Source organism: Geotrypetes seraphini, chromosome 1 (assembly GCF_902459505.1).
Source record: "Geotrypetes seraphini chromosome 1, aGeoSer1.1, whole genome shotgun sequence".
Classification (NCBI taxonomy): Eukaryota; Metazoa; Chordata; class Amphibia; order Gymnophiona; family Dermophiidae; genus Geotrypetes; species Geotrypetes seraphini.
The window spans coordinates 345,928,827-345,952,209 of record NC_047084.1 but is presented as its reverse complement, the minus strand read 5'-3'; the positions used below and the strand labels follow the sequence as shown (position 1 = coordinate 345,952,209).

The 23,383-nt window shown below is 46.9% G+C and overlaps 1 protein-coding gene across 8 annotated transcripts in view; it reads right to left on the bottom strand.

The window, feature by feature from the left end:
- Window positions 1-23,383, bottom strand: part of YTHDC1 (YTH domain containing 1) — a 397,408-nt gene that overhangs the window by 304,188 nt on the left and 69,837 nt on the right. For all 8 annotated transcript variants that reach the window (XM_033963055.1, XM_033963075.1, XM_033963093.1 and 5 more), the window contains one exon: window positions 14,997-15,307. In XM_033963055.1, the coding sequence (XP_033818946.1) occupies window positions 14,997-15,307 (311 nt within the window). The remainder of the gene's footprint in view (window positions 1-14,996; window positions 15,308-23,383) is intronic.

The window sequence follows — 23,383 nt, the reverse complement described above, 5'->3', positions numbered from 1 at the left end:
TGGTCAGAACAAAAAAGGTGATCAGAGACTTGAAACTCATTGGTAACTTTGAGGTTGCAAAGCAGCACTCTCCAGACATCTAGCAAATGCAATATTTTGTCCTTTTCCTCGGACCCTGTAGGCTGAAAGGTGGGCAAATAGACTTCCTGATTGACATGAAAGGCAGAGAATACTATCGGTAAAAAGGGACGGAACCATGCGCAAGGAAAGTCCTGCTTCCATAATCTTAAGAAACAGCTCCCTTAACTCGGAGACTCGTCATGCCAATGTAATTAAGAACACCATATTGACCGTCAAATCTAAGATGGAAACCTCCTGTAGGGAGCTCTACCGAGACATTGCAAAACAGCATTAAGGTTCCAGGATGGAAACAGCAGACTACCAGAGAGCACAACATGAGAGCCCCTTTAAAGAACCTTGCCACATCTGCTTAAGAAGCTAGAGATTATTTTTCCCCCCCCCCCCCCGAGCTCGGCAATACAAAAGGCCTGCTAACTGCACTTTCAATGTGTCGACCGACAAGCCCTTCTTAAGTCCCTCTTGCAAAAATTCCAAGACTACCAAGATCAGGGCTTGTAAGAGCTCTGCATAGATCTTAGCACACCACTGTCAAAGTCTTCCAGGCCTTGGCATAGGTCACCACCATTGAGGGCCTCTTGGCTCTAAGCTGAGTGGAAACAACCACCTCCGAGTATTCCATCCCTACTAAGGTAGCCCACTCAACAGCCATGCTATAAGAACATAAGAAGCACCATCTCCGGATCAGACCTTCGGTCCATCAAGTCCGGCGATCCGCACACGCGGAGGCCCTGCTAGGTATACACCTGGCTTATTTTATATCCAACCATATCTTTATATGCCTCTCTCAAGGAGATATGCATCTAGTTTGCTTTTGAAGCCTAGGACTGTCGATTCCGCAATAATCTCCCCTGGGAGAGTATTCCAGATGTCAACCACTCTCTGTGTGAAGCAGAACTTCCTGATATTAGTCCTGAACTTGCCCCCCCTTAGCTTCATTTCATGTCCTCTTGTCCGTGTCAAATTGGACAATGTAAATAATCTTCTCTGCTCTATTTTGTCGATTCCTTTCAGTATTTTGAAGGTCTCGATCATATCCCCACGCAGCCTCCTTTTCTCAAGGGAGAACAATCCCAGTGTTTTGAGTCGATCCTCATATTCCAGTTTCTCCATACCCTTCACTAGTTTAGTTGCTCGTCTCTGCACCCTCTCCAGCAGTTTTATATCCTTCTTTAGGTAGGGAGACCAATGTTGGACGCAGTATTCCAAGTGGGGTCTGACCATTGCCCTATAAAGCGGCATTATAACTTTCTCCGATCTACTCGAGATTCCTTTCTTTATCATGCCCAACATTCTATTTGCCTTATTTGCCGCTGCTGCGCATTGTGCCGACGGCTTCAGGATCCTATCTATCAGTACACCCAGATCCCTTTCCTGTTCACTTTTTCCCAGAGTTGCACCTGACATTCTGTACTCGTATTCCTTATTTTTACTGCCTAAATGCATTACCTTGCATTTCTCCACGTTGAACTTCATCTGCCATTTCTCCGCCCATTTTTCTAACCGACACAAATCGCTCTGGAGTTCCTCACTGTCCTCCTGCGATCTGATTGCCCGGCAGAGTTTTGTGTCGTCTGCAAACTTGATGATCTCACTGGATGTTCCGTTTTCCAGGTCATTGATATAAATATTAAAAAGGATCGGCCCAAGTACCAAGCCCTGGGGTACACCACTAGTCACTTTCTCCCAGTCGGAGAACTTCCCATTTATGCCCACTCTCTGCTTCCTGTTTTCCAGCCATTTGCCTATCCATCTTTGTATATCTCCCTCTATGCCATGGCTTTGTAGTTTCCTGAGAAGTCTTTTGTGTGGAACTTTGTCAAATGCTTTCTGGAAGTCCAAGTATATTATGTCCACCGGCTTTCCACTATCAATTTGCTTGTTCACGGTCTCAAAGAATTGGAGTAAATTCGTCAAACACGATTTCCCTTTCCTGAATCCATGTTGACTGGGTTTCATCAAGTCGTGTGTGTCCAAGTGCTGAACTATGCTATCCTTGATCAGTGATTCAATCATCTTGCCGGGGACAGACGTAAGACTCACAGGTCTAAAGTTGCCCGGTTCTCCTCTCGATCCTTTTTTGAAAATTGGCGTGACGTTCGCTTTCCTCCAGTCGTCTGGTATCTGACCAGTTCTGATTGACAGGTTTGCAAGTTTTTGCAATAACTCTCCGATTTCAACCTTCAATTCCTTCAAGACTCTCGGGTGAATTTCATCCGGTCCAGGGGATTTGTCACTTTTAAGTTTGTCGATCTGGTAGTATATCTGATCTAAGTTCACTTCAACTGTGGTGAGGCTGTCCTCTATTTCTCCTGTAAACAGTTTCTCCGCTTCAGGTATTGTTGAGGTGTCCTCCTTCGTAAAGACGGACGCAAAGAAGGAATTTAGTTTGTCTGCGATTTGTTTATCTTCCTTGATGTACCCTTTTCTTCCCTTGTCGTCCAGGGGTCCCACTGCCTCTTTTGCAGGTTTTTTCCCTTTCACGTATCTAAAGAAGGGCTTGAAGTTTTTGGCCTCCTGGGCTATTTTTTCCTCATAGTCCTGTTTTGCATCCCTCACCACCTTGTGACATTTCTTCTGTTCATCTTTATGTTTGTTCCAGGCTTCGGTTGTCTTCGTGCATTTCCATTTTTTGAAAGAGTCCTTCTTTTCTTTTATGGCTTCCTTCACCTGTATGGTAAGCCATGCCGGTTCTCCTTTGCCTTTAGTTCTCCGATCTTTGGAAATCCTTGGAATGTAGAGATCTTGTGCTTCTGCAATAGTATTTTTCAATAGGCACCATGCCTGATCTACTGTTTCAAGTTTGTCCACCATCTTCTCGAGTCGTTTTGTTACCATGGCTCTCATGCAATCGTATTTACCCTTTTTAAAGTTTAAGGTGGTGGTTAAGGTTTTGGCATGTTTCCCTTTCCCGATGTCAAGTTTAAAGTTGATTACATTGTGATCACTCGTTCCCAGTGGAACCATGACTTCTACTTCTGTTATCGGTCCGGTGAGACCATTTAGGACCAAGTCCAAGGTGGCGTCGCCTCTTGTCGGCTCTTTTACCATTTGCTCTAGGAAGCAATCCCCTAGCACCTCCAGGAACTTGGCCTCCTTGCCGCAGTTGGAGGCTCCTAGTTTCCAGTCTATTCCTGGGAAATTGAAGTCTCCCAATATAACTACATTGCCTGTCTTGCATACTTGTTTGATTTCCTCCATCAGTGACCTCCGCCTGTCCTGGGGGACGATAGTAAAGGCCAATTTTTGTATCTGCGCCATTGTGACCAGGAATTTTGATCCAGAGGGACTCCAGCTTCTCTTTCCTGTCTGTTGTAATCATTCCAAAAGAATCTATTCCTTCCTTAACATATAGGGCAATACCTCCACCTTTCTGCCCTTCTCGATCCCTTCTATATAGTTTGTATCCCTGTAGTACTGTGTCCCATTTGTTTTCTTCATTCCACCATGTTTCTGTTATGCCAATGATATCCATGTTCTCATGTCTTGCTATCGTCTCTAGTTCTCCCATTTTGTTTCCTAGACTTCTAGCATTTGTATACATACATCTAAGTTTCCTTCGTGTTACCTTTTTGGACCTTCTACTCTTGGCTGTCCTTACAGTTTCATTTACGGTATCCTTTACTGCTCCTGTGTTATCTCCCATGTTTGCTGTGTGGTCATCCCCTCCTGTGTCTGAGTTGTCCCTTCCTGCTTGTTCTCCTTTGTTGGCTGTGAGGTCGACCTCTCTTGTGTATGAGTAGTAGTTCTTTGTTCCTACGTCGGGGCATCCTGTTGTCCGTGCCATCGACCGGTGGTCGACTGTCGGCTTTCCCCTGACCTTCAGTTTAAAGCCTTCTCTATTGCTTTCTTCATGTTGCCTGCCAAAACTCTTGCTCCTTCCTTGTTGAGGTGTAGTCCATCCCTTCTGTAGTACTTGCTTTTTCCCCAGAACGCCGTCCAGTTGCGCACGAAGTCGAAGCCTTCGTCTTCGCACCATCGTCTCATCCAGGCGTTGATCACTTGCAATTCCCCTTGTCTCTTTCCATCTGCTCTTGGTACAGGGAGGATTTCAGAGAAGGCCACCTTCACCTCCCTGATCTTCAGTTGTCTTCCGAGTGAGAGGAGCTGGCCCTTCATCTCTTCCCTGTCATACTTCCGCCCGCTCACATCATTTGTTCCTACGTGGATAAGCACAGCGGTGTCCACTCCCCGTGCGCCATCTATGATCCTGGAGATCCTGTTGGTCACATCCTTTACTCTTGCTCCAGGCAGACAGGTGACGACTCTGTCCTCTCTTCCTCCTGCGGTGTGGCTGTCCACGTGTCGTATAATGGAGTCACCTACGATGATCCCCATCTTCTTTATTCGGGAGTTCCTTGGGGGGCGTAGGTCCACGTCCTTGGAGTAGGGCCTGTCATCTTCCTCCAATGATACTCTTGAAATTGTTTCCTGTTCTTTGGGTGGGGGGACATCTTCCTGTGCTCTCACTATTCCTCCTGGTGTGCGGTTGTCTCCTACCTCGTCTTCGTTTTCTTCTGTGTTTGCATGGGTGTCTTCTCTCCTCACTTGGGTTTCCTGAGTACAGTTTTCCAGCCCTGGGATCTCTACGTGGTGCTGATGGGCTTCCTCTATGAACATTTCTAGATCCTTGACCTCGTCGTTTGGGCTGTGCTCCACTAGAATCTTCTCCTGTGCTCGGATTCTGTCTTCGAGTTCCATCACTGTTCCCTCCAATAGTCTTACCTGACATTTCAAGCTATCCATCTCCATGCATCGATCGCCCAAAGTGTTCCAGATTCTCCAATGAAATTGGGCCCCGAGTCAGGATCTTTGTCTCTCTGTAGACAACTAGGTCCACATACCACAGCCTGCAGGGCCAATTGGGTGCCACTAGGACAACCAGGCCTGCATGACTTGTAATCTTGCGAATGAGCCAAAGGGGAAACACATATGAGCCCCTACTCCAGCCACGGCTGGTCCAAAGCATCCAACCCTGTGCTTCCAGGCTAGTTCAGCTGTAAAACCTATCCACCTTTGTGTTTGCCACTGAAGCCACGAGATCCATCAGTGTCACCCCACCACTGAACAAGGGCGCTGAACAAACAGCAACACTCCCCTGGGTCGAGCATCTGCTGACTAGGATAGTCAGCCTGAACATTCTCCACTCCTGCAACATATGCGGCTGAGAGCCTGCAGATGAGTTTCTGCCTACCGAAAGAAGAACTGAGGCTCATTATTGGTTGATGTAGGCCATCACGGTCACATTGTTGGCTGCCTTGTCTTCCAGGGACTTCTCCAGGGCCTGTAATTCCAGCTGAATGGTTCTGAGGTCCAGGAAATTTAGGGACCACTTTTGCTGGGTCAGACCAACAACCCTGGGTGTCTGTTGCAATGACACCCCCCACCCCCGAAATCAGTCATTAGGATCTCTCAGAAGGACATACAGAGTAGAATGCCCTTTGAGAGGGAAGCTAATCTGCAACCACCACTGTAAGCTGTTCCTCAATTAGTGTCCATAGAAATGGTTGCTAAAGTGAGTCTGAGCATACCAGTAGGATAGGAGAGAATCTTGAATGTGGCCGGGGACTCTACAAAGAGGACCAGAAGCAGGGCACAGAACTGGATCTTGTAGCCTTCTTCAACAACCTCCAGGACCCAACAATCTATACCTATTTGAGCTCAGATCATCCAGAAAACCAACATCCTGCCCCTTACCTGGAGGGGTGCAAACAATTATCTGGTGTCATTGCATTTTCTTGGAGATTGGAGAGGGACGAGACCAGAAGTTTGCTGCCTTCTTCCCCCACTAAACCTCCGTCACAACCCCTGAAAGGGCTTGTGTGGCTTAGCCTCCCGCGAAAGAATGGAATCTTTGAGAGCCTTGAAAATTCACACACACACAATTTTGAGCTGCCTGGGATCTGCTGTCTGGCAAGCCCTTAGGGCAACAGTAAGTAACACTGGTCATCAGATCATCCAGACCCTTTCCAAATAGTATCTGCCCCTTGAAGGGAAGCCTGCTGAGGGTGGCCTTAGAAGCCAAATCTCCTGCCCAATGTCTGATCCAGAGCAGCTGTCAAGTGGAGAAAGAATAGGCTGACACCTTGCTCATAACTCATGTCATCATACAGAGCGTCTGCTACATAATTCACCCCAGAAAGGATCATCAGAGGGTCTTTCTCTTCTTTCGAGGCCAGGACCCAAGATAGTCAAGTGTGGTAAACACATGTCACAAAGGAAGCCATGGCTGCTGCTTTAATTCCTAAGACTAAAGTTTCAAATTGCCTCATGAGAACCACGTCTACTTTACGATCCTGAGTATCTTTCATCGGGCAAGGAAGTCTGCTTGGTTTCCAGTGCTAAGAGTGAATCCCACTTTCGGTTGAACAAGCAGCTGTTGAAAATCCTAAAGCCATGGGTAAAAGCTTGGCCAAAGTCTTGGCCACTCAGAGACCCCTTTTAAACTCCTAGTGATCAGCAATGAGATTCAGGATGCGAGGGATGTCAGGATGCGAGAGAAAGAATGTGGTCAGTGTCACTGAGCCACTCATAACTGAGCACTGACGTGGAGGCTGGTATAAATTCCAGCTGAAATTCATGCAGTGAATTAGCTATTATGCCAGTGAGCACTGATGCCTTGAACAACCACTGCATCTTGGGGACTTCCCCTGGTCAAGAGCCACCACTGATTCTTATCCCCTGGTCTCATGCAGAGAACCAGACTCTGCCAGAAAACTGTATCCTGGGACAATAAGGGCATGAAATTGGACCTTCCATCCTCCCAGTCACGACCAGGCTGGACATCCTGGTCCAGCTCTGGGTCCATGTCTACACATGGCATAGGCTGAAGACTAATCATCTCTGGTGCCACCAACATTGTTGCGCCTTCAAAATATGCTGGGGACCCTGGCAGATTAAATAAGCATTCCACATCAGGCTCATAAAATCTGGGGTGAAGCTTTGCACAGGGAGTCTTGATGACCCAGTAGGGACTCTCTGATGATCCTCCTGTGCTCCGCAACATTCATACACTTGTGCTTAGTCAAATCTCCTTCAGAGGGTTCTGGAAAGTGCCTCTTCCCCTGGGATCAAGTCTTCTGCAGATCCCCATTGCTGAAGAATTCAGAGGATGCTGAGTCCAAGGTTCCCACCCCTCCTCCTCGACACACAGGCTCTCCTCTACCGACCATCCAGCACAGATCTGCCATGATACAAGGATAGAAAGACCAGAAGAGTCCATCCCTATCGATTTTAAGCAAAATCAAGGAGATTTGAGGCAGATGAAGGCTTTAGAAAAAAAGATCACTTAAAATTCAATAAGGCCATCACCAGCAGAGAATGGGGTTTTTGAGAAGGGGGTCCTAGCTCTGGCCCCAGAAATCTTAAAATTTTACTTTTCCAGATACACACACACTTTTCCCCATAGGCTAAAAAGCACAGTTACTTACCGTAACAGGTGTTATCCAGGGACAGCAGGCAGATATTCTTGACTGATGGGTGACGGCACCGACGGAGCCCCGGTACGGACAATTTTAGAGTGATTGCACTCTAAGAACTTAGAAAGTTCTAGTTAGGCCGCACCGCACATGCGCGAGTGCCTTCCCGCCCGACGGAGGCGTGCGGTCCCCAGTTAGGATAAGCCAGCTAAGAAGCCAACCCGGGGAGGTGAGAGGGACGCAAGAATATCTGCCTGCTGTCCCTGGATAACACCTGTTACGGTAAGTAACTGTGCTTTATCCCAGGACAAGCAGGCAGCATATTCTTGACTGATGGGTGACCTCCAAGCTAACAAAAAGAGGGATGGAGGGAAGGTTGGCCATTAGGAAAAAAGATTTTGTAAAACAGATTGGCCAAAGTGTCCATCCCGTCTGGAGAATGAATCCAGACAATAGTGAGATGTAAAAGTATGAACTGAGGACCAAGTAGCAGCCTTGCAGATTTCCTCAATGGAAGTGGAGCGGAGGAAAGCTACAGACGCTGCCATAGCTCTAACCTTGTGGCCCGTGACAGAACCTTCCAGTGTCAGTGCCGACTGAGCATAACAGAATGAAACGCAAGCAGCAAGCCAATTGGATAAAGTGCGTTTAGAAACAGGATGACCCATCTTATTAGGGTCAAAAGACAAAAAAAGTTGAGGAGATGATCTGTGAGGCTTAGTGCGTTCGAGATAGTAAGCCAAAGCACGTTTACAGTCCAAGGTATGTAAAGCCTGTTCACCTGGATAAGAATGCGGCTTCAGGAAAAAAACAGGTAGGACAATGGACTGGTTAAGGTGAAAGTCAGACAACAACCTTAGGGAGAAATTTTGGATGGGTACGCAGCACCACCTTATCATGGTGAAAAATAGTGAAAGGTGGATCGGCCACTAGTGCATGTAACTCACTGACCCTCCTGGCAGAGGTGAGAGCAATAAGGAAGACCACTTTCCAAGTGAGAAATTTGAAATGTGCTGTGGCCAAAGGTTCAAAAGGAGGCTTCATTAAGGCGGAAAGAACTACATTGAGATCCCAGACCACAGGAGGGGGCTTGAGAGGTGGTTTAACGTTGAAAAGGCCCCTCATGAACCTGGAAACCAAAGGATGAGCAGAGAGGGGTTTTCCATGAATTGGCTCATGAAAGGCAGCAATGGCACTGAGATGAACTCTGATAGAAGTAGATTTGAGACCAGAGTCAGACAAGGAAAGAAGATAGTCTAACACCAGTCCCACTGCTAGAGACGTGGGATTATGGTGATGCAAGAGGCACCAGGACGAAAACAGAGACCATTTCTGTTGATAACAATGAAGGGTGGTCGGTTTCCTGGAAGCATCAATGATAGAAAGGACAGGCTGAGAAAGGAGTGAGTGAGCCGAAGTTAGCCCGAGAGATACCAAGCTGTCAGGTGTAGAGACTGTAAGTTGGGATGTAGTAGGGACTGTTGATGCTGAGTAAGCAGAGAAGGAAACAGTGGAAGAAGTATGGGCTCCCTGGAACTGAATTGAAGTAGAAGGGAGAACCAGTGTTGCCTGGGCCACTGTGGAGCGATGAGAATCATGGAGGCTTGCTCCTTCCTGAGCTTGAACAATGTCCGCAGCATGAGAGGTAGAGGAGGAAATGCATAGAGGAAGAGATTGGTCCAATCCAGGAGAAATGCATCGGGTGCCAGATGGTGAGGGGAGTAGAGTCTGGAGCAAAACAGGGGCAGTTGATGATTGTGAGGAGCTGCAAAAAGGTCCACCTGAGGAGTGCCCCATTGAGCGAAAATGGACTGGAGAGTCAAGGGATCGAGAGTCCATTCGTGGGGTTGGAGAATTCTGCTGAGATTGTCTGCCAAGGAATTCTGCTCCCCTTGAATGTAGACAGCTTTCAGAAAAAGATGACGAGCTGTCGCCCAAGACCAAATCCGTTGGGCTTCCTGACACAACAGGCGAGAGCCCGTCCCCCCCTGTTTGTTGATGTAGTACATTGCAACTTGATTGTCTGTGCAAAAGGAGTAGTACTTGAGGAAAGAGGAGATGTTGGAATGCTCTGAGGGTGTAAAACATTTCTCGGAGCTCCAGGAAATTGATGTGATGTTTCTTTTCCTGGACAGTCCAAAGACCCTGAGTTTGGAATTCGTTCAAGTGAGCTCTCCAGGCAAAGGGGGATGCATCTGTGGTGATGACTAGATGATGAGGAGGTAGATGAACAGTAGACCTCTGGATAGATTTGAAGATGTCAACCACCAAAGTAGCGACTGTCGAAGAGACGATGTCACAGATATGTGTTGTGAGCAAGGATCTGTCGCTTGTGACCACTGGGTCGCCAGGGTCCATTGAGGAGTGCGCAGATGAAGACGTGCGAAGGGGGTGACATGCACCGTCAATGCCATATGCCCCAAGAGCACCATCATGTGATTTACAGAGATGGTAAGCCGTTGAAACACCTGCAGACAGAGATGAAGGATGGTCTGAAGGCGGTTGGATGGAAGAAACGCCCTCATGAGAACAGTGTCCAGAATGGCGTCAATGAATTGAAGTCGCTGGGTTGGAATGAGGTGCGACTTGGGAAGATTGATTTCGAAACCTAACAGTTGAAGAAAGTGAATGGTCTGGTTGGTGGCAAGAAGGACTGCCTGAGGAGAATGAGCCTTGATCAGCCAGTTGTCCAGATAAGGGAAGACTTGAAAATTGTGAGAGCGGAGATAGGCTGCTACCACAATCAGACACTTGGTGAATACCCTGGGAGAGGAGGCCAGACTGAAGGGTAGCACCTTGTACTGATAATGAGTTTGATTGATGAGAAAGCGTAGATATTGTCTGGACGCTAGATGGATAGGAATATGTGTGTAGGCCTCTTTGAGATCGAGGGAGCATAGCCAGTCGCCCTGAGTTAGAAGAGGGTAGAGGGTGGCAAGAGAGAGCATTTTGAACTTCTCCTTGACTAAACATTTGTTGAGATCTCTGAGATCTAAGATAGGTCTGAGGTCTCCGGTCTTTTTGGGAACTAGAAAGTACCGAGCGTAAAATCCCTGACCTCGCTGATCTGGAGGAACTTCTTCGATGGCATTGAGAAGAAGGAGGGATTGAACCTCTTGAGTGAGAAGGAGGGATTGAGACCTGTTGGAAGCAGACTCTTTTGGAAGGCCTAACGGAGGAGGAGTCTGAAAATTTAGGGAGTAGCCGTGGGCGATGATAGAGAGCACCCATTGATTGGTGGTAATTACCTCCCATCGGCCCAGAAAAAATTGGAGTCCACCTCCGATAGGTTGTGGAAGAGGACATGAGGGAGGAAGACTGGCGATGCCCTGGAGAAGAGAGTCAAAAGAGTTGAGTTGGTTTAGGCTGAGCAATAGGCTTTATTGCAGGCGGCTGTTGTTGGCGAGTCTGTTGATGCTGCTGTTGCCGCTGCCTCCGAGGCTGGGGAAGATGAGGCTGAATCGGCCGAGCAGAGAAACGATGCTGATACGACGTCTGCTGTCTAAAAGGACGAGCAGGAGGGGGCTTCTTTTTTGTTTTCAATAAGATATCCCACCTCGTCTCATGAGCCGAAAGTTTCTGGGTGGTGGTATCCAGAGATTCTCCAAACAGCTCGTCACCCAGGCAAGGAGCATTGGCAAGGCGGTCCTGGTGGTTAACATCAAGTTCTGAGACGCGAAGCCATGCCAATCGTCTCATAGCTACAGACATTGCAGTAGCTCGGGATGTCAGTTCAAATGTGTCATAGATGGAACAGACCATGAACTTCCTGAGCTGAAAGAGACTGGCAGTACATTGCTGAAAAGCAGAAAGCTTGCGGTCTGGAATATATTTTTGAAAAGTGGCCATTTGCTGAATAAGATGTTTCAGGTAAAATGAGTAGTGAAATGCGTAGTTACCTGAACGGTTGACCAACATAGCATTCTGGTAAAGTCGTTTACCGAATTTGTCCATAGCCTTGCCCTCTCTGCCAGGAGGGACAGAAGCATACACACTTGAGCCTACAGATTTATTCAGGGTTGACTCCACCAGCAAAGATTCATGTGGCAGCTGAGGTTTGTCAAACCCTGGAATGGGAATAACCTTATAAAGTGATTCCAGTTTTCTTGGGGCTCCTGGAATAGTGAGAGGAGTCTCCAGATTTTTATAAAAAGTTTCCCTTAAGATATCGTGAAGGGGTAATTTCAAAAATTCTTTGGGAGGTTGGTCAAAGTCCAAAGCATCAAGGAATGCCTTGAACTTTTTAGAATCAGACTCTAATGGGATTGAAAGGGTGTCTGACATCTCCTTAAGAAACTTAGTGAAGGAAGAGTGCTCTGGTTTACTAGCAGGATCCTGCACAGATGGATCAGCCTCATCCGATGAAAAATCATCCTCGGTACCGAGGGGGTCCTCGGAATCATCCCATAAATCAGGGTCACGTACCGATGGAAGGCGGCCCTGAGATAGAGGAGTAGAGGATTCGGTATGTCTGGTTTTATGTACCGATTTGTCGGAACGCATCGACACCGTACCTGGTGAATGTAAAGCGGTACGGGTGTCAGAAAGCGGTACCGGATCGGAGACTGAGTGAACAGCTCGACGAAGAGACTTTGGTTCTGCCGACAAAATAGGCATAGACATGGAAGAGGCAGATTTAAGCGGTGCCGATAACGTCGATGCCGACAAAATAGGCTGGTCGACGATCGGTACCGTAGGCTCAGTGGGTACCGACACTGGAAGGTTCGGAGTTAGCAGAGCCAGGAGAAGGTGTTGTAACTGCTCCTTAAGCTGGACCTGGAGAATGGATGCTATACGCTCATCCAGGGATGGTCCCGATGGCACCGTTACCGCTTTTTTGCTGTGCAGCTTTTTTGCAGTGCAGCTCGACGCTCCGGTGAAGTGGATGCCGATGAAGAGGCAGTAACTTCTATAGGAGCGGAGCGCTTACGAGGCCGGCGCGCAGTCTGCAGGACTTGGCTCACTGCATGTTCGACTGGCAGGCCGAGAACTGTAGGGGATGGCTTCTTAGCCAGCTTACCTGTGGGGTGCGACACCGAAGATGTATCTTGCGGTGTCGAAAGCACCGGGGCCGATTTGGAGGAAGTTGCCGATGCCGGGGTCGATGCCGATGGAACTTCCATAGCGGCACCAAAAAGAAGCTGTTGCTGAATCTGGCGATTCTTCAAAGTTCTCTTTTGAAGAGAAGCACAGCGGGTGCACGTCTCAGCCCTATGGTCCGGACCCAAGCACTGAAGACACCACTTGTGCGGGTCGGATAACAAAATAGGGCGTGCACACCGCTGACATTTTTTAAAACCCGGTGAAGGGGGCATGAAGGGAAAAACGGCAGTAGCAAAATCGAAGTCCGAGGCTTCGATGGTGCCAACAGGCCCCGCCGGGGCCGACCGAAAAAAGTCGGAAAAAATGACTTTTTTTTTTTTTTTAAAAGAAAAAGGAACGTGAAGAATTTCACGAAGAAAATTAACTCGCGAGCGGGAAGGCGACAAAAAAGGATTTTCCAACAGCCGTTGGAAACACGCGACTTCTTAGCTCCGCGGAAACTAAGAAACTGGGGACCGCACGCTGGGCGGGAAGGCACTCGCGCACGCGCGGTACGACCTAACTAGAACTTTCTAAGTTCTTAAGAGTGCAATCACCCATCAGTCAAGAATATGCTGCCTGCTTGTCCTGGGATAATAGCCTTTACTCACTGTGCCATGTGGTGCCTGCCTGCCTGCCTCAGCTCAGAAAGTAGCTGAAACAAATGGAGAACTCTGCCTCACAGGTTTGCTCTATGAACTTGGTCTTTGGGTTGCCAGACAGACCAATGTCATACTGAGCCTCAACCCCCAGAAATTCTGCCATGACTGGGGGGGGGGGACCACACAGCCAGCCTGCTATTAATTCTGGCCAAGGCGGGAAGGAGCCAAACAGCCTGCGCTGAAGCTCCTCATAAATCAGAGATGCGAGCAGCTACCCAGAGGATGGCCCCCAAACACTATAAATATTACAAGGGTGGCTGGCTAGACAGGTGTCCCTGAGGGGTGAGCATGCTAGCAGCAGACTTCCGCTGCATGAGTCTGCGTCTTCTCCCAGGCAAAGATCCTATAAGAGGAAACCTCTGGGCAGGGAGCCTCAAACTTAAAATGACCCAAAAATAATAAAAACGCATCTAAGATCAGAAACACATCTGAGCAACTTGCTTGTAGAAGAAAAACTGAGGGGATGGAGTTGAAAGATGAGTGTTGATATTCTGCAAACAATTTTCAGGTTCATAACCCCAGTGTTCAGGACTACTAGACACACTGCACAAGAAGTAGTCTCTGAACTTACAGTATGTTTCAGCATCGGGGCAGTACACTACAGATTACCGAATGCTTCAAATACCTGCCCTAAGCCTAAGGCAGGATACCCATATCAACCGTGATAGTAATTGGTATATGAAAGCAGAACCGTGATAGTAATTGGTATATGAAAGCAAGACTTGTATGACTACCATCTGACTGAAAAAGTTGTATGCACATAGATGAGTGACTGTGAAGGTCAAGAGAGAACATAACTTAGCTAGTGATATGGCAGAGCACCTACAAGTCTTGGCAAGGTTTCCAGGAAAACGAGAAGTCTTGAGCATGGGCACAGTTTCCACCTAACACAACTGCAGGATGGAATGCCTTTCTCTTCCTCCCCTAATATGGTCCAGCATCTTTTCTTGCCTGCCCCCCCCCCCAACATGCCCTCATTCCATGACTCCTTCCCAGTTCAGTAAGAAAGAATCGCCAGAGCAGAACAATGTGCTCAAGCACTCAATCAGAGTCTGCCACATCCAACCGCGTTGATGCAAACTTTCTGCTGACACAGGGACAACACACTGGCAGAGTCTGGCTGAGTGCTTGAACACAAGGCTTTGCCAGTTGCCTTTTTTTTCTGTGCTGGCAGTGGCAGCAAAAGGGGGGGTGGAAGGGGAAGTGATCAAGAGGCTGGCAAATAAGATAAGCTAAAAAAATAAATTCACCCTCTCCCACTAATCTGAGCCCCTACCCCTCACTCCCCAATCCCAAAGTTAGCAAATTACAGCTGATGCCTTGAAGGAGGGATCATTCAGGAAGTAATCTGGCCTGTGGCTTCCCAGTCTAAGATATGTCTATATTAAATTACATATGTTAAAAACTCCTCCTCACTCCTCAAACCTCATCATGTGGTCCAATCTAATTAGCGTGGTAGGGAGAAAGGAAGGTAGGGGAATTTTGCATGGTAGGAATTACATTATCCTGCTTTTCTTGTTATTTAGTAAACACCTGCTTCCTGCATTTATAAAATATCCATTTTAGAAAAGTAGAGAAACCACAGGTCAGTTTGTTTTGGTTACAACTGATCTGAATTCAAACCCCAAAAGAAAAAAAAGAAAACACCCCACACCAAAGTCATAACAAGGATACCATTCCCATACATCTAAAAAAAATACTTTTTAAGTCTAAACTATGGTTGAATCAGTCTTCAACCTGAAAATATCACTCTTACCTCAACAGATGCTTCTGGTGTGAAGGACTTTGCTCTCCTCCTTCTAACCAAGGTCTTTTCTGGCTGCGCTCTGTAGGAATCCCTGGAACTACTTGGGATGCGGGACTTCCTATCCACATCTGGACGCCTGTTTCTTTCTGGTTTATGAAATTCCTCAGTTTTATATTCTGACATATGCTTTCCTTTGGTATTTATTATTCTTTTGTTGCCAATAGACGAACTAAGTAGTCTCTGGGCCAGCTGTCTTGAATGTGAAGGCTTTTGTCTTTTACTCTCAGCTGTATCCATTCTATCACTCTTTCTTTTGGATCCTTAAAAATTAAAATCCAAGCAAGTTAAAGTCAAAATTATGCATATTTTGCAAACCCAGACTAAACAATCATCAATCGAGCTCTATATTTATAGAGAAAATGTGGTATATAAGCTTAAGGTTTAATTTAATTTGAATGCAGAAACAGAAAAGGAAGCACTGGATACATTCATTATACATTATACTATTAAATTAGTCCATTCTACACATACAATTGTTAATAGGAGAAAAAGCACCGGGGGGGGAGGCGGAATTGAAGAGCACTATATTCCTGTGCCAAAACTCACTAAGTCCATGAGTTTTGACATAGGAATAAGTTACAGTAAATTAATCTTGCCTTAATTAATGAAACTGCATGGCTTAAAACTGTCTAAAAATGGAGTGAGTTTTGTAAACATAACTTTATTCTTCTATACTGCCATAATCAAACAAATTCTAGGCGGTTTACACAGAAGAAGGCTTGACAATCAGCGAAATACAGATAGTTACAAATTCAACACGTTTCTTAACAATATTCAGTATAAAATTTTTGTTAACCCTGATATCCACTTTTAGGAAATGAATTTGTCAAACAACGCTGATTTAATTACTTTTCAAACTGCACCATAAGACATCATGACTCCACCAATGTAATTACCCCACCAGGACTGCTGCTTACTTGCTTGGAACGCAAGGGTCCTATCCAAGAAAGTCTTGTATCTGCAGCCAATAATTTTTGGATAGGCAAATAAATTTGAACTTCTAGTTGTCCTCATTGGGCTATATAATGCAAAATGAGTTAAAAGGTATGTTGGGGCAATTCCCCAAATCAACTTAAAATAGATACAAGAAAATTTGAATAGTACTCGTGCCTCTATCGGGAGCCAATGTAACAGACGACAGCAGTTTGCGAGTGTTTTGCAAGACGAGCATAACATTTGAGCAAATCATGCCTCGCAAACCGAGCATTGACTCGATTTGCAAGGTGCACCACCGCCCCCCCCCCCACCCCCGAGAACCGGCATCGCCCCCCTGCGAACACCCCCCCTACCCCACAAACTGGCATCCCCTGCCTGCCCAAACACATGCCCTTACCCCGATCTGGCACCGGCATGTAGCACCAAGCCACAGCGGGAGGCAGAAGGCCTTGAGCATGTGCAGATTACATTACATTGTGCTTATTAACCGCATTACCAGAAAGTTCTAAGCTGTGAGCAGCAATGAACAAAATTCTTTTTTGTGGGAGGCCGCCTGAGATGCTAAAGAACGATTAAATAATTTCTTGCTTTTACAGTACTTTACAGGAGGAAAATTAAACAGAGCATGAGTTTTTCTGCTATATTTATGCGTGGCTATGGAGAAACTATTAACCAGGTAGATAGAGGCTGAGCCATATAGCAAAGTTACTTACCGTAACAGGTGTTATCCCAGGACAAGCAGGCAGCATATTTTCACTGATGGGTGACGGCACCGACGGAGCCCAGGTATGGACACTTTAGAGCAGTGATCTCAAAGTCCCTCCTTGAGGGCCGCAATCCAGTCGGGTTTTCAGGATTTCCCCAATGAATATGCATTGAAAGCAGTCCATGCACATAGATCTCATGCATATTCATTGGGAAAATCCTGAAAACCCGACTGGATTGCGACCCTCGAGGAGGGACTTAGAGTGCAATTCACTCTAAAGCTGGGGTCTCAAAGAACTTAGAAAGTTCTGGCTAGCCCACACCACGCATATGCGAGTTTCTTCCCGACTAACGTAGGCGCGTGGTCCCTCAGTTTCTTAGTCTCCGCGGAGCTAAGTTGCGTTTCAACGGCTGTTTAATTTTTCTTCACTGCCTTCCCGCTCGTGCGGCATTTTTTCTTGACTTTGTCTTTTTTTTTTTTTTTTTTAACTTCTAGTTTTTCATTTTTTCCAGCCGTGGCCCGGGGGAGACTGTTGCCACGATTCAAAACCTCAACCTTCGATTTTGCTGCGGCCATGTTTCCCTTCATGTCCCGTCCACAATTGGGTTTCAAATAGTGCCAACGTTGTGCTCGCCCTATATCCCTTACAGATCCGCATCGCTGGTGCATCCAGTGTTTGGTCCAGACCACAGGGCTGATTCCTGCACCCGTTCTTCTCTTCAGACGCGGACCCTCAAAAACCGTCAGATTCAGCAGCGGTTATTGTTCAGCTCCGGTATGGAGGGCGATTCGACACTGGCTCCGATGTCAGCATCCACGCCAAAATCGGCATCGCATTAGTCGATACCGTAGGAATCTTCCTCGGTGTCGCAGCCAGCAGGTAAGCCGGCTAAAAAGCCTTTCCCTATCCCTTCAGGCCCTCAGGTCGCTTTAGCAGTGAGTCAAATTTTGCAGACCTCGAGGCGCCCCAAGAAATGATCGGCTCCCATTGAGGTGAGTGCCTCGTCATCGGCCTCCTCATCTCCAGAGCGCAGAGCGGCACCAAAGATACTGGCAAAAAAGTAAGCAGTACCGGTGCAGTCTCTGGACAAAAAAATTGCAGCCATACTGCAAGTTCAGTTAAGGGAGCAGTCCGGTCTGAGCCTTTGGTATCGGCATCGACCGTTATGGCACCGGTTCAACTCTGACTCTTCAGTGCCAACAACGGCCCTCTCAGCTGAGCCTGTCTCTTCGGAAACGACCTTTACAGAACCGAGTCTACGATTATTCCGCCTCAAAGGATTATTTCGGTGCCGCCGGGCCCAGGGTGATGTCGGAGCCAGTTCGACATCGTTCTTCTTCCCATACCTCCCCTGACACGATGTCGGTCAGATCAGGTAAATCGGTGCGGAAGACCAGAAATATTGAGTCCTCGACTCTGGATTCTTGGGGTCAGTTACCACCGGTGTGGGACCCAGATCTCTGGGATGATTCTAAAGAGCCGCTTGTGACAGAGGATGAGGCTTCTTCTGATGAAGATCCTTCTTCTCAAGAGCCTGTTCCTAATCAGAACAAATTTATTTTTCAAAGTTTTTGAGGGAAATGTCAGAGACACTTTCTATCCCTCTAGAGTCTGATTCCAAGAAATCTAAAAGCATTTTTAGATGCACTGGATTTTGATCAGCCTCCTTAGAAGTTCCTCAAGCTCTCCCTACATAACATTTTACAAGAGACTTTTTATAAAAATCTTGAAACTCGTTTGACAGTCCCTGGGGCTCCTCGTAAGCTTGACACACTTTATAGAGTGATTCCTATTCCGGGCTTTGACAAGCTTCAGCTTCCTCATGAGTCTCTCCTGGTGGAGTCCACTCTGAAGAAGTCTGCTGGGGCATGTATATGCTTCTGTTCCTCCTGGCAGAGAGGGTAAGGCCATGGATTGCTTTGGCAAGCTTTTATATCAAAATGCCATGCTTGCCAATCAGTCTGGTAATTATGCTTTCCATTTTTCCTTTTATCTCAAGCATTCCAGTTTGTTATAACTTCGGAAGTTTTTGGTACACTCAATCTATGACACCTTTGAGCTTACATCTCAAGCTACCGCCATGGCTGTGGCTATGAGGCGCTTAACTTGGCTTTGGGTATCTGAGCTGGATGTTTACCATCAAGATCGTCTAGCCAATGCTCCTTGTTTGGGCGATGAACTTTTTGGAGAATCCTTAGGTACCCAAAAATTATCGGTTCATGAAACCAAGTGGGATACCTTGATTAAAAACAAGAAGAAGCCTCCACCTGCTCGTCCTTTCAGACCACAGAAGCGTTTTACTGCTCGATCTCTGCAGACCTCTCAGCCTCAACCTCCTAGACCAAGGCAACAACAGCAGCAGCAACCACACCAGCAGCAGCAGCAGAACAAGCAAGCTGCGCAACCCAAAGCTGCACAGCCTTTTTGACATGTTTCTACGGGGCGTAGCCAGTCTTCTCATTCCTCAGCCTTGCCCTCAGCCCATCGGGGGTCATCTTCAGTTATTCAATCGTTGGAAACTCATCACCTCAGACCTTTGGGTCCTCAACATCATTCGTCAGGGTTACTCTCTCAATTTTCAGACTCTTCTACCGGACAGTCCTCCAAAAGAGTCTGCTTTGAACCCTATACAGTCTTCCCTTCTTCTGCAGGAGGTACAATCCCTTCTTCTGCTGAACGCCATCAAAGAAGTTCCTCTCGATCAGCGGGGAAGGGGATTTTACTCCCGTTATTTCTTGGTTCCCAAGAAGACCGCAAGACTGAGACCCATCTTGGATCTCAGAGATCTCAACAAATTTCTGTTGAAGGAGGAGTTCAGAATGTTGTCTCTTGCGCTTCTTTATTCTCTCCTCAATCAGGACGACTGGCTAAGCTCCCTAGATCTCAAGGAAGCCTACACACATATACCTATTCATCCGGCTTCCAGGAAATACCTCAGATTTCAAATCAATCATTGTCATTACCAATACAAGGTACTCCCCTTCGGCCTGGCATCTTCTCCCAGAGTATTCACAAAGTGCCTGACTGTAGTGGCCACATCTCTCCGTTCTCACGGCCTCCAAGTCTTTCCTTACCTGGATGACTGGTTGATCAAGGCTTCTTCATCCCAGGAAGTGGTCCAAGCAACATCTCAGACCATTTCTTTCCTTCAGCTTCTGGGATTTGAGGTCAATTTCCAAAAATCGCATCTCATTCCAACTCAGCCCCTTCTGTTCATTGAGACTCTCATGAAAGCGTTCCTCCCACCGGATCAACTTCAGACTCTCATTCATCTCTGTCAACAAGTGCTTCCACTTCAGACCATCTCTGCCAGACACAATAATTCTTCTAGGCCATATGGCTTCCACACTTCATGTCACGCCATTGGCAAGACTCCATCTGCATACTCCTCAGTGGACTCTGGCTTCTCAGTGGACTCAGGCGACGGATCGTCTTTCACAGCAAATATCTGTGACATTGTCTCTTCTGCAGTCGCTTCAATGGTGGTTGACCTCCTCCAATCTTTCCAGAGGTCTTTTTTTTTCATTTGCTTCTGCATCACAAAATCATCACGACAGATGCGTCTCCTTATGCATGGGGGCACACAAAGACGATCTGCAGACTCAGGGTTTTTGGACTGCTAGGGAGCAAAAATTTCACATCAATTTCCTAGAACTCAGAGCGATGTTTTATGCTCTCAAGGCGTTTCAACATCTTCTCTGTCTTCAAGTCCTCCTCCTTTGCACGGACAATCAAGTAGCAATGTACTACATCAACAAGCAAGGGGGCACGGGTTCTCTCCTGTTGTGTCAGGAGGCTCAAAAAATTTGGATTTGGGCAACAGCTCGCAATCTGTTTTTGAAGGCTGTCTACATTCAAGGAGAGAAGAATTCAATAGCAGACAACCTCAGCAGAATCCTTCAACCTCACGAATGGGCACTTGACTCTAACTTTCCAGTCCGTATTTGCTCAATGGGGCACTCCACAGATGGACTTATTTACAGCCCCCACAATCACCAGTTTCCCCAGTTTTGCTCCAGACTTTACTCTCCTCTCTGTCTGGCGGCGGATGCTTTTCTTCTGGATTGGATGGGTCGATTTCTATATGTCTTCCCTTCATTTCCTCTCATGTTGATAACTCTGTTCAAGCTCAAAAGGGAAGCAGCCACCGTGATTCTCATTGCTTCACGGTGGCCCAGACAACATTGGTACTCTCTTCTACTTCAACTCAGTTACAGGAAACCCATACTTCTGCCAATATTTCCTACTCTGCTTACTCAGAATCAGGAATCGCTTCTACATCGCAACCTACAGTCTCTACACCTGACAGCTTGGTTTCTCTCAGGCTGAGTTCCTCTCAATTTATTCTCTCTCAGCCTGTCCATCAAATTATTGATGCCGCCAGGAAACCGGCCACACAGCAATGTTATCAACAGAAGTGGAGTCGGTTTTGTTCCTGGTGTTTTCTTCATCAGCATGATCCAACTTCCTTGGCAGTGGAATTGGTATTGGATTATCTACTTTTTTATCTGACTCTGGTCTTAAATCTACATCCATTAGAGTCCATCTCAGTGCTACTACTGCTTATCATGAACCAGTGCAGGGAAAACCTCTAACTGCTCATCCTTTGGTGTCCAGATTCATGAAGGGGCTTTTCAATGTGAAACAACCACTCAAGCCTCCACCTGTAGTCTGGGACCTAAATGTGGTTCTTTCCAGTTTGATGAAGCCACCGTTTAAACCAATGTCCACAGCTCATCTCAAGTTTCTTACCTGGAAAGTGGTCTTCCTTATTGCTCTCACCTCTGCCAGGAAGGTCAGTGAGTTACAAGCACTAGTAGCAGATTTACCTTTCACAGTTTTCCATCATGATAAGGTGGTTCTGTGCACACATCCAAAGTTTCTGCCAAAACTTGTTTCTGACTCATCTCAATCAGTCAATTGTCTTACCAGGTTTTTTTTTTCCCCTAAGCCTCATTCTCATCCTGGAGAAATGGCCTTGCATACTTTGGACTGTAAATGAGCTTTGGCTTACTACCTTGATCGTACAAAGCCTCACAGAACTTCTCACCAACTCTTCATTTCATTTGATCCAAACAAGTTGGGGCATCCTGTTTCCAACAGAACGATTTTCAACTGGCTTGCCGCCTGCATTTCATTCTGCTATGCTCAGACCGGACTGGCACTGGAGAGCCATGTCACAGCCCATAAAATTAGAGCTATGGCAGCTTCTGTGGCTTTCCTCAGATCTACTCCTATTCAGGAACTCTGTAAAGCTGCCACCTGGTCCTCAATTCATACTTTCACTTCTCACTACTGTCTGGAGTCTTTCTCCAGGCGGGATGGGCATGTCGGCCAATCTGTATTACAAAATTTATTTCCTAACGGCCAACTTTCCCACCATCCCATTCTGTTAGCTTGGAGGTCACCCATCAGTGAGAATATGCTGCCTGCTTGTCCTGGGATAAAGCACAGTTACTTACCATAACAGGTGGTATCCAGGGACAACAGGCAGATATTATCACAACCCACCCACCTCCCCGGGTTGGCTACTTAGTTAGCTTATATTAACTGAGGTACCACGTGCCTACATCGGGTGGGAAGGCACTCACACATGCGCGGTGCAGGCTAGCCAGAACTTTCTAAGTACTTAGAGGCCAATTCACTCTAAAGTGTCCGTACCGGAGCTCCATCGATGCCGTCACCCATCAGTGAGAATATCTGCCTGCTGTCCCTGGATAACACCCGTTACGGTAAGTAACTGTGCTTTATCCAGGGACAGCAGGCAGCTATTTTCACATGTGGGTGACTTCATCCACAGAGCCCGGATGCGGACAGCCTCGCAAGCAGACTTGCTTGAAGAAAGTCAGAAGTATTGAGTCTGCCGCACTGCGCACGCACCTTCCCGCCCAGCACAGGGCGCGTTTCCTCAGTTCAGATAGCTAGCAGAGAAGCCAACCAGGGGAGGTGGGTGGATTGTGAGAATAGCTGCCTGCTGTACATAAGTAGTACATAAGTAGTCGCCTCCGCCGGGGCAGACCAGAGGTCCATCCTGTCCCTGGATAACACCTGTTATGATAAGTAACTGTGCTTTATCCCAGGACAAGCAGGCAGCCTATTCTCACATGTGGGTGACCTTCAAGCTAACCAGAATGAGATGGTGGGAGTGTTGGCAATTCAGGAGAATAAATTTTGTAGCACTGCATGGCCAAAATGGCCATCCCTTCTGGAGAAAATATCCAGACAATAATGAGAGGTGAAAGTATGGACCGAGGACCAGGTGGCAGCTTTACAAATTTCCTCAATAGGAGTGGAATAAGGAAAGCTACTGAAGCCACCATAGCTCTGACTTTGTGGGCTGTGACTCAACTATGTAGATGTAGTCCAGCCTGAGCATAGCAAAAAGAGATACAAGCAGCCATCCAATTGGAGATGGTTTGCTTAGAAATCAGGAGTCCCAACTTGTTTGGATCGAAAGAGACAAAAAGTTGAGGAGCAGATCTGTGTGATTTGGTGCGTTCTAAGTAGAAGGCCAAAGCACGTTTACAGTTCAGGGTATGAAGAGCTGATTCTCCAGGACGAGAATGAGGCCTTGGAAAAAAACACTGGAAGTATAATGGATTGACTGAGATGAAATTCTGAAACCACTTTAGGTAAGAATTTAGGATAAGTACAGAGGACTACCTTGTTATGATGGAAAACTGTGAAAGGTGG